Here is an 11,816-nt window from a genome sequence, read left to right on the forward strand (position 1 = left end):
CTGCCTTGCTTACGTCGAGAGGTCGCGCAAGCGCAGTGGCGTCTCGCCGTTACCCTAGCGACCGGGCCTCTGAGCCGCAAACCTGAGCTGCCTTGTGAACATCTTTGAGCAACGGCAGCTCTGGAGGCCGCGGTAACTGACGGGTAATTCGGCTTTGGAGTGATTTTTTTTTTTTTTTTGAATTTGTGTCTTTACGACTGTTCGTGAATTATCAGAGGTTTAGTCTTGGTTCACATCTCAATCCTCTGGGTGGTGGGTCAGGTTTCCTTCACTCATTTCATGCTAGGCTCACCTCAGTGCTCCTGTTAAACGAGGCCTTTGTTTTAAAGGCAAGCAAAGCATGTCGATCTTTTGTGCTAATGGAAAACCAAAACTGCTCATCGGATGAGCACAAACCCCAGATCAATAGACCGAGATGCCACTAACAACTAGGTGCGCTCTCACAAAGCTACATTTAGAAATCCAATTGTCTGTTGAATACCCTATGCTCTCCCAAATTTACTTCTCCACCACATTCAAAAGAAATTAAGAATAGATCCAGCTCCCAACAAATGTACATTATAATCGAAAACACACACATAAAATATTCAGACTGTGAATTAAAATATTGTGTGGTAGTGACAGTCCCATAAAATTCAAGGGCCTAGTTAATAGAAATCTCATGAACAGAGGGATTTATAACATAACCATTGCATACACAATCTTTAAAGAGGATAGAGGAAGAAAACTTTGAAAAGTCAGGCATTCCTGAAAATCTCTAATGTCTTATAATTGTCAATTACATAAAAAGACATTATTTTTTTATTGAACATATAAGGCCAGATTTTAAGAGCTCAAATACTTCCTTAATGAAGTTAATATTTCCCACAAACACTTGGAAAAATACTCTAAGAAACTTTCTGCATTTAATATAAAGGTATATATGTTTTTTATGTGAGATAATATGAAACACAGTAATTCAAATGATTAGAACACATTATTTCCCATCAGAACAAACAATATTTGTCACTACTTTTTCTAGTAACTAGTAAGTTTAAAATTGCAATGGGTTTATGTTGCTAAATCTTTCCCATAATTCTCTTTCTCTCTCTCTCCTCTCCCTCTCTCTCTCCCTCTCTCTCTCCCTCTCTCTTTTTCCCTCTCTCTCCCCCCCTTCTCCCCCCTCTTCCCCCTCCCCCTCCCTTTCCCCCTCCCCCTCCCCCATGTCTATAACAAAAAACAAGTTATCAAAACACTGCTTAGAATGAAGTCATGAGATTTCTCTCCAGTAGAGAGTAAACACCATGAGCCCTACAGATTAAGTTAGGAAGGGTGATGAAGAAAAGATTTCCTCAAGGATTGTACAAGTGTAATTGGTTTTCTCTGGATTCTAGTGACCATAAAAAAAATGACTGCTTAAATTAAGGAACAGAATGATTATAACTTGTTAGGTACTTTATAAAAGTATTCTCACACTCCCTCTCCCCCCTCCCTCCCCCCCCCCAGTCCTGGGGCTTGAACTCAGGGCCTAGGCAGTGTCCCTAAGCCTCTTTTGGCTCAGGGATAGTGCTCTACCACTTGAGCTACTTCTGGCTTTTTCTGAGTAGTTTATCGGAGACAAGAGTCTCATGGACTTTCCTGCCTAGGTTGGCTTTGAACCAAGATCCTCAGATCTCAGCCTCCTGAGTAGTTAGGATTACAAGCATGAGCCACTAGCTCCCAGTGCTTTCCCATAATTCTATTTGTGTGTTTTTCACATTAGTACTTGTGATTCTTGAGAATTTCTAGGCAGCTTTTAATCAAGAAAGTTTTATTTGCTAGATTTAGCTTTAACTGCCTCTTGGTAAACTTGGAGTCTGAGCTGCAGTCAGACACTTTAGATCTTCATGAGGTCCCAAAGTCTGGCACCTGTGAAATTCATAAAACATGGACACTTGTAGGCCATGATATATCTGTGTCAGTGAATTTTGGTGCCAGTTCATCTGGTATGCTTGCCTTTCAGAGCTCTAACCTGTTGCAGTTATTAGATTCCAGAAGTCATGCATGGGAAATAACTTAAGTCTTAGGCTGGCTATGGTAGCTTGCATCTGTAATCTTAGTTACTTGGTGGGTAGAGATCATGAGGATCTCTTACCAGTCCAAGCAAAAAGTAATTTCTAAAAGTGTGAAGGAGCAGACTACAGAGATGAAAAATCAAATTAATAATGTACAGAAAGATTTTGAAACAGTCACAGAGAGTGTTGAGACAAAAGATAAAAATATATTAAAGTTATTAGAAGATAATACAAAGGCAGGAGACAAGGCTCAATGTAAGATTAGTAAGTATACATGAAATAGAACAGCAGAGAAAATGTACTTCTGCCACCTTCCAAATTTGCATTGAAATATAATTTGAATTTTTAAGTACTCTATAAATTTTCATTATTACTTGCTTACACAGTGCTTATTCTGAGTTATTTCTTCTGTCACTTGACAGTAATTCACATTATGTTTTCTAATCTCCTCCTCCAGTGTTTTAGTAAATTTATCTGCTTCCTAGATTATCAATTTTTCCAAGGTTTTCCTCCCAATTGTTTGTCACTGAATTAGTATGCATCATTATCCTTTAAGCTTTCAACAAGTTTTCTTATTAACTATTGCTGAGATAATGACTTATATTCTAGGTTTTCTTATTAATGTCCCTGTCTAGATCTGAGTCTATACAAATCAGGATAAACTTTATAATACTGTGATAACAACCAACCTCAAGATGTCAATGTTGATTGGTGTATGCATGTGTGGGAAATACTTAAGACTGTAGTAGGCAAAATCTTCCTAGGTTCACACAGGGCTGAGTCTAATTCACCTTCCCAATATCTTGGGTGGAGATTTCTTATAATCTATGGGACATTGAGTTTTGTTTAAATAATAGATATAAGTTAGCCCTATATAGAAGGCTACTATTGGTCTAGACTAAGAAGAAATAAAAACCAAACTTCCAAAGAACCAAGCTATTTATAAAATTAGAAAAATGTAAAATTAAAAAATACTTGTGAGGACTAAAAATAAAATCATTTTAATCTTATTATTTATTTTTATGTTACTTAGCACTTTAGAGGACTAAAAATAAAAAAAAATTCAACAATATAAATATTACACGTCTGACATTCAAATAAACATTTCCGGATGCCCATAGATGAACCCAATAATGAGAGAATTCAGTCAGCAAAAAAGCAGAACAAGAAATGGCACAAATGAAAGAATTAGTAAAGAATGCCCCCAAACCCTCAACCCCTGCTTGGGAATGTGGTCTAGTGGTAGAGTGCTTACCTAGCATGCATGAAGCCCTGGGTTTGATTCCTCAGTACCACATAAACAGGAAAAAACAGAAGTGGCACTGTGGCTCAAGTGGTAGAGTGATAGTCTTGAGCAAAAGAAGCTCAGGGACAGTGCTCAGGCCCTGAGTTCAAGTCCCAGGACTGGGGAAAAAAAACGAAAAACTCAACTCCCAAACATCCAACTGTTATAAATACACACCATATATTAAAGATGGGAGATGGTGGCATGGACAAATGAAGAAGAAATGAAAAAAATCCAACAGATCCAAACTGGTCTTCTTAAGGACAAAAAGCACACTGTATAATATGAAATAAAGAGAAGATTTTCTGGTTTGCCATAATAGAGCAAAAGATTTAAAGATATAGCAGTAGAAACTAAAATGAAGAACAAAAATTGAAAAAAAGTGAGCTTGGGACAAATAGAAGCACTTCAATAAACACATAATTTGAGTTAAAACAAGGAAGAAAAAGTACTTGAAGAAATGGCTGAGGAATTGCCAAATGCAATCAACATGAGCCCACAGATGCAAGAAGTTCAGTGACCCTAGGGCACAAGAAAAAAGATGGAAACTATAACAGCTATGTTATAGTCAAATTGCTTAGTATGAATGGTAAAAAACCAATCTTACAATCAGTGAGTAGTGGGCCGGGAATGTGGTTTAGTGGTAGAGTGCTTGCCTACCATGCATGAAGCCCTGGGTTCTATTCCTCAGCACCACAGAAAAAGCTGTAAGGGACACTGCAGCTCAAGCAAAGGGAAGCCAGGGACAGTGGTGAGGCCCCGAGTTCAAGACCCAGGACTGGCAAAAAATAAACAATCGGTGAGTAGATAAAATACTATAGATGGAGAAAAATGGAAAGAGATCAGACTTCTTGTTGGAAACAATACCAGCCAATAGAGCAAAACATGAAAAGTACTTAAAAACCAGAAAAATACAAGTTCCAAAGTACAAGCTGTACACAGTGGAAATACTGTATTGTTCAAAACCAAAAAGTTATAAAAACTGAATGAATCAGATCAGTTCTGTTTAGGGAAAACTTTTAGGCAAAAGGCAAATGATGTTAGGTGAAAATCTGAACCTATTCAAGAAGACTAAAGTACTAGAAAATGATACATATACAGGTAAATATAGAAGGCCTCTCAGAAAAATTATCCTAAAATTGTTCATATTTCTAGTATAAGTAGAAGTAAAATATGTGCAAATTCATGAATGGCAAGAGAAGGAAATGGAGTATATTCTTGTCAGGTTCTTTTAGTATACTGAAGTGGTGATGTCATTTGAGGGCAGTTACCATGAAGATATAAAAAGTGAAAGCCCAAGGAGGCACAGAAAACAGTTTAAGAGATTCATAAAATATATTCAGACCAAAAGAACAGAACAATAAGGAAAAAGAATGAATTTATGACACAAAGAACATATAAATAGCAAGATGGAAGATTTCTATCCAAACTTACCTGTCAATTCAAATAATGAAAACATAATTTAAAAGACAAAAGTAATCAGATTCAACTACATACTATTTATAAGAGACCACTTTAGGTATACAACAAATATACATACATATAAAAATCAAATAATAAGAAAAATACATTCACCACTGTAGCCAATAGAGAGTAGATATGGAAACTTTAGATTTCAAAGGAAAGAATAGTTCACAACGGACAAAGATAATTCACAATGATAAAAGATAATTCACAATAATAAAGGTGTCAATATATGAAGAGGATATCACTATATGGAATATGCATAAAATAACAGCTGAGAACCTACATGAAGCAAAAGTTATCAGAAGAGAAAGGAAAGTAAATAAATTCATGATTATAGTTGGAGACTTCTGCATGGCTACTTCAGTAATCAAACAACTGTGAAGAAAATAGAAGCATCAAACAACTCTAGTAACTACTTACGCGGAACACCTAATTAACATCAAAAGATGCACATGGGACATTTAGTAAAGGAGCTTATATTCTAGGCATAAAACAAGTCTCAATTTAAAATGTTCCACATCATACAAAGAATGTTGTCTGACCAAAATAAAATTGAATTAGAAATAAATAAAAGAAAAATAGAGTGTTCCTAAGTGTTTAAAGATGAAACAAGAAGATTGTAAATAGCTCATGGGTCAAAGAAAATATGACAATACGTTGAACATTTTATATGCCTTTTTCTTAAAAGGGAAATTTTTGGCTGAGAAAACTAAAAGACAAATTCTTAGTCTGTGTAATGAAAATAATGCTTTGCTAGAACTTTACAAAATTAAATGACTAGAAAAGAAAATCAGTGACTACATGTCCTTTTAAGGAACTAGGAAAAGGAAAGCAATTTAAAACCCAAAGTAAGCAGATAAGAGTAAAGATTGGGACGGCAAATTAATGGAGAAAACTTGTGAAACCTAAATACATTTCTTGAAAATTTAAGTTATTTTACAGGTTCCTTTGCTCATATGATAAAGCCTACTTAACTCTGATTCATGTTCCTACATAGTTAGGACTTTACTTATCTCTTAGGCCAGCTGTGTGGATGGTGACCTTCAAGATCTTTTTTTGTTCTGTCTATATTGACTTGATATACTTGCATATACTGTTTCATCTGTTTTCATGTCTTTGCCTCTCCCTCATTTTTACCTTATTAGTGTCTACTCACCCTTTAGATTTAGATTTGATAGCATAGTCTTAAAAATATCTTATTCTGACCTGTAAACTCCACTATAGCAAAAATTGTGTTTTTTCTTTGTCTTCTATTTTTATAATTTAGCACATACATGGCTCTTGGTGGATTCTCAGAAAATTATTTGTTGAAGTCTCAATGAATGTTTTTAGGATATGACTAGTTCACGTATTACTTTTTCTGCACATCACGAATTTATATCATGACAATTGAAAGATGATTATTTCAGGGCTTATGATAATTTAAAAGAACATATTTAGAGATTTCACTATCCATCATTTAAACTTCATTTATTTACCATTGCTTTGTACAAATCTACTGTGGAGTCAAGTCACACTGTCTTTGACTGTATTATTACTCATCGTATAAACCTACTGTTTGGTTGCATTGTACCACCCATTGAAGAAACTTGGCAGAATTTGTGCAAAATGAACACATTTAAACTAGTAACAAGTTAAATATTTTCCTTGAAAAATCTAACATTTTTTACTTTGCAATTGTAATACCATTTTAGATAAACTTGTAGTGTTTCAGAATTTCATTGCTAAGAGGGTGTCAAAATGTATACCACATCTGAAGTCAACCCCACTTTATTTTTGCACTCATGTTTCATGTCCAACCATTAAATATTTATTAACCATATTAAGGAACAAATGCTTATGTCCTAACCATGCATTAGCTAACAATGACCAGCAGTGATTTGTCTTATTATGACACAATAAGTGAAACCTGTATTTCTCTAAGCTAAAATTTTGATCAACTTATTCACAGATAGCACCCTTGAAGGTCTAGAGGTAAGATTTTATGTAAAATAAATTCTTAAGTGGAATGTCAACTTTTTCGTAACACAAATCATGAAACACAGCAGTGGGAACTTAGTGTAATATGTAGGTAGTAGTAAAGAATTTAATCAAGTGAAAGCTACTTACTGACATTTAGCACTTTAGTCATTAGCTTTGTAAGTTGTAAAACTGGCTAGTTGGAAAGCAATGTTCTGGCTTATGTGGTAAATCTAATAATTCAAGTAGGTAGGGAAGATAGTGAACATTAGTATAAGCTGTGCATGTAGAAGTAAAGAACTTGCTGGGAGAAGAGCAGCGGACCAGAGACAGGCTAAGGTGACAGACTGACAGAGAAGAAATTCAGGGATAAGAAACCAGAATAATGACAGTGTACAAGATGTATTCTCCCTTCTTTCAAATGCCATTTAGGAGTTTAAGGCAGTCTTAAAGAAATAGAAAAATAATACAGTGATACTCACTAGACATGATGTTGGAAAGGAACTATACAGCTTTGGGTGGGGACTGGGCAAAAATGAGGGAGAGGGGCAACACTGTTCATAAAGAAATATTCTCATTACCTGACTTATGTAACTGTAACCCTCTGTACATCACCTTTACAATAAAATTTAAAATAAAAAATAAAGCTCCAATAATTGTCCTATACAAAAATTAAACCTATTTATTGGTCAAAAGTGAATATTTCTTAAGGCTACGTTGTAGTGATAACATCACTGTCATTTGTACTTATTATCCATGCTATTGTCACTTATACAATGTAATTCCACCTTGAAATGATTTTTAACTTTTTTCTATAACATCAGTTATTGAACAAGTAAAAAAAGAAATTTGGTTTGAGGTGAGGGATATTGAAGTTGGATGATGACCTAGATAGTTTGGATTAATTTGAATTGTTAAGGGAAGATTTGGGAGATAAGAGATGAGGAAAATAGAATATTAAGAAAATTACCAGGGAAAGTTTGTGCTGATGGAGGAGGCTACAGGTATTCATTCATAGATTAAAATGTTTACTATTAGAAAAGAAGGTAGTTATAGAATAAAGCTCTTAAAGAAACAACAGCCTTAGAGATTAAAATTTTTATCCAAGTTTCATCTTGTTGCTAGTTATGAATGGAGACATTTGATTCTTTAGCAGGTAGGAAGCTATGGAAAGAATCTTCTGATGTCATAATTTCCGGGTAGCACTGGAACATTTTATCATCATCCCTTTGGCAAATTCAGCTTTCTATGGAAGGTCAGTAGAAGCAATTGATTTATTCATCTCTACAGGAATCAGACTCGGCCTATTTTGGTAAGTATATGTTTCCTTGATCAAATTGACTGTAACTTAGTACCTCCACAGTTAGATAATTACATTAAGCCATTGTTTATTCTGGTGTTAAAATATCATTATTGAGCAAAATGTATGTCTTGTTTTAAAAATTAATTTAAATTACCTTTAATTGTACTAATCAATTAAACATATCTATTTATGAGTACAATGCATCATGATCAATGTCATCTCTTCTAAAATCTTTTTTGTCCTAGATAACTAACATGCTCTACAAAATATGTTATTCAAACTCTTAAACCTTAATAATTTGGTTTTATTATTACCACCAATAAACATTTACTTTGTAGGCATAGATTACTAAATATATGAGATAGTGTTAAGATGTTTTTCATGTTTCATATCCTTTGAGGACATTTATTCAAGGGAGAGTTATTAAATAAATGCCCACTGTGTGCTAAAAACTCATCTAGGTATTAAGGAGTTAGTGGTGACAAAGACAGACAGGAAGCAGTGGTGAAAACATTAGAGAGGTATTTTGCCTTTCCCTCCTAGTTGGGAGTGCTTAGCACTGTAGTGAGATGTTTTGTAGAAGGATATTGATGATATATCCTGTATGCATACTACAGAACACCCTGCGTGTCACAAGACAGCTTGCCCTTCTCCATCTTGGAGAAGAGTAATGTCCGAAATGTCACACTAGTATCATGGAGGAGAAATGCTGGATTAGACTGATAATGATTGTTCTAAAACAAATGAAAGGTGCTATAAAATTAGATAATAAAATGTATAGAAGCCTTCTCAACAAAAGTGAAACACAAACTAATACTTAGTGTGGAATACGGTATCTTGTACTTTCCTAGATATCTTAACGTGTTATTTTTCAAAATGTTTGTGGATGATAGAACATTAAAATTTCATGTCACTCTTTGAAGATAAACTCTCCATGATTTTACATTTTGAACCTAGGTTTTCAGTGAATTATGCCTTTTCGGTTTGGGACCCAGCCAAGGAGATTTCCAGTGGAAGGAGGAGACTCTTCAATCGGGCTAGAATCGGGCCTGAGTTCCAGTGCTGCCTGTAACAGGAAGGAGACATCGCCAAATAGGTGATAGTTCATTTCTTTTTGACAGCTGAAGAGATAAGTATTGGTTATCATGAGTATAAGCTTTAGCTGAGATTTAGTCTAGGCAAGAAAAAAAACACCAGGAATTCAAATACTGCTGTGATAAAACTATTATTTATGAGGATCAGGGTTAGTGGTTTTCTTTTATTGTTTAGTTTTTTTTAAACAGAGTGTATTTATATCTCTGTAAGTCTAGACCAGTCTGCTGTCTCTTTCTCATCTGTGAGGTAAATTTTTAGCTAGATATATTTTTGTTGCTGTTGATAGTTTCAAGATTAGACAACATTCAAGAAAATCTTTAAAGTTGTTATACGTCTACAGAACTAGGCATAAGTCTACAAATATGAATAGCAAAGTATTTAAACCTCAGGATTAGTGTAATTTTGACTGACTGGATCTCTGCTGAAAGAGATTAATACACAGCAAAAAGAGTCTATTACATCATTTTTGAAAAGAGACAAAAAAACTATAATAGGATTTGTTTCACTTTTTCTGCCATTTATCATAGCAAACCAGTAAATACCAGCCTTGTTATGGCTTAGAGATTTTGAGACATAGATATGAGCTTAATAAGGTAGGGATTTTGAAATTAGTTATTCAAGGATGAAATAGGCTACTTAGGGAGGTAATGAGCTCCTTCTCTTTAGAAATATTTGAGGCTGGTTGAGTATTTGGTGGGAGTGTTGGAAAGGAAACCCAGATGCTGGATGTGCTTTTGGACTAGGTGCCATTTAAGGGCTATTTCAAACCTGGGATCTTATCAACATTTCAACACTGTGAAGAATAATCTGCTAATTTTTTTTTCTCCACAAATACTCTAATTTTAAAATCACTCACCCAGAGTGACATTAAAGTGTCTCTATGAACAAATTGCCACAGTGTTATTACTTGTGCTTATAACTGCAGTGTTGCCTGCCAGCAATCACTGAATATCTTTCAGAATGAACATCTGGAAAATTATTTTTATATTTATGAACTTTCTATTGCTCAATCCATGGCAAGGACCACAATTTGTTTTGTATGTAAGCCTAGAAGGTCTGCTTCATCAGCAATTCTATGTTACAGGAATTTTGTGATATTCAAAGATTTCAGAGTGATTTTAAGCAGTTGGACATATACTGAAACTTTAACACTCTATCTGTCATTTGTTCATCAGGCAACTCCGAAGATGCCCGGGAAGTCATTGCCTTACAATAACTGATGTCCCCATCACTGTCTATGCAACAATGCGGAAGCCACCTGCACAAAGCAGCAAGGAAATGCATCCGAAATAGTCATCTGTCATTAAGTCTTCGGTCAAGGGTTGACTAGGGTCAAGGGTAATGGCCAGTATGATCTGGTAAACAAATAAAGTGGCAACACTGTTGGATGATGACAAAGTTGCACGGTTTAATTTTTTACAAAAAACAACCCAACAGAAATGTAGTTACATAATGATAAACTATTAGTTATGATTGATAAGACAGAATCATGTTTCATAAGTAGAAAGTATCTAAAACATATCTTGCCCACAGTAGATAATACCAAGAATTCGAGATGAAGCCCTACTTATCAATCAGGGGGACCTGTGATTTTTCAAAATTATTGCTATCACTGTTGTTATTGAATTGTTACTCCATATTTCTTTGAAGTTCCCCAAGCTTATTTACACAGCTTACTTAGAGTTCTGTCATGCAGACAGATCTTTGAGATCAGCCACTGGTATCTTACTTTCTCCATTTGGTGATGTTATGTTTCTGTGGTTGATCCTGGCTTTCTGGCTTTTGTGATTATAAGTGTGTGTGTGTGTGTGTGTGTGTGTGTGTGTGTGTGTGTGTGCAGTGACATGGTACTGAAGCCAATCCTCACAGTCTGACTGTGCTTGGGATTTTCCTACAGCATTCACCTGTCCCCAGGAATTCAGGGCAGGTTGACTGATCAATCCTGAATTTTGTGAGCACTTTAACAATTGCAGTGTTAAAGGGGTACTATATGCTTAGGTTCACTACTGGCAAGCATCCATTATCTACCAAGGCAGTTGTAGTGGATTGGTCACACTCAAAGCCTGTGTCTGGCAGGCTGGTGCAACACCAATATGTTGGTGATGATGGCCGACCCATTGCTGATGTTTATTCAGGGTCAAAGGCTGCTCTCGTTTGTTAGTAGTGACATAGGCCAGAATTCAAGCTCATCTTGCTAGAGCTGGAATAGGTCTAGGTGCTTCATCTGTGGGTAGTGGCCTTGTGTGTGGGACCTTAGGTGTTTTGTGCTAGGTTTTACTATGGTAGCCTAGTATTGACTTCCAATGCAAAGTCTTATGCTTGCTTATGCATCTGTCCTCCAAGATGATATATATTACTATGCTTGTGGTTGAGAGGGATGACATAAATTATGTAAAACTGTCCTGCCAACCCTCTTCATTCTGCTAAAATAAGATACTGTTGTTGCTCACCTGGCTTCTTTAGCATGAAGTTTTTCTTTTTTAAATGTGTGCATACTTATTCAAGTTTATTTTCTGTGGGGCAATTTCTAAATGCTTTGTGTGCTTAAGAAAGGTTCCATTGTTTATATTTGAATTTATACTTAGCTGAATCATTTCATTGAAATACCCCAAGATAGTTTCTGGCTTGATAAATTTTGATAGTATCAGTTAAGAAATGGAGCATGTGTATTTTG

At 35.3% G+C, this 11,816-nt stretch overlaps 1 protein-coding gene across 2 annotated transcripts; it reads left to right on the top strand.

Moving 5' to 3' along the window:
• Positions 1 to 4: 4 nt before the first annotated feature.
• Positions 5 to 10,539, top strand: Fam229b (family with sequence similarity 229 member B). Of its 2 annotated transcripts, none has more exons than XM_048353937.1 (4): positions 5 to 143; positions 7,898 to 8,056; positions 9,005 to 9,143; positions 10,318 to 10,539. In XM_048353937.1, the coding sequence occupies exons 3-4, from the start codon at positions 9,019 to 9,021 to the stop codon at positions 10,433 to 10,435; spliced, it is 243 nt and encodes an 80-aa protein (XP_048209894.1). In that variant the 5' UTR covers positions 5 to 143; positions 7,898 to 8,056; positions 9,005 to 9,018; the 3' UTR covers positions 10,436 to 10,539. The 2 variants fall into 2 exon arrangements, with proteins under 2 accessions (XP_048209894.1, XP_048209895.1); XM_048353938.1 differs by having other exon boundaries at positions 7,898 to 7,999.
• Positions 10,540 to 11,816: the final 1,277 nt, after the last annotated feature.

This window comes from Perognathus longimembris, chromosome 9 (assembly GCF_023159225.1).
Source record: "Perognathus longimembris pacificus isolate PPM17 chromosome 9, ASM2315922v1, whole genome shotgun sequence".
Classification (NCBI taxonomy): domain Eukaryota; kingdom Metazoa; phylum Chordata; class Mammalia; order Rodentia; family Heteromyidae; genus Perognathus; species Perognathus longimembris.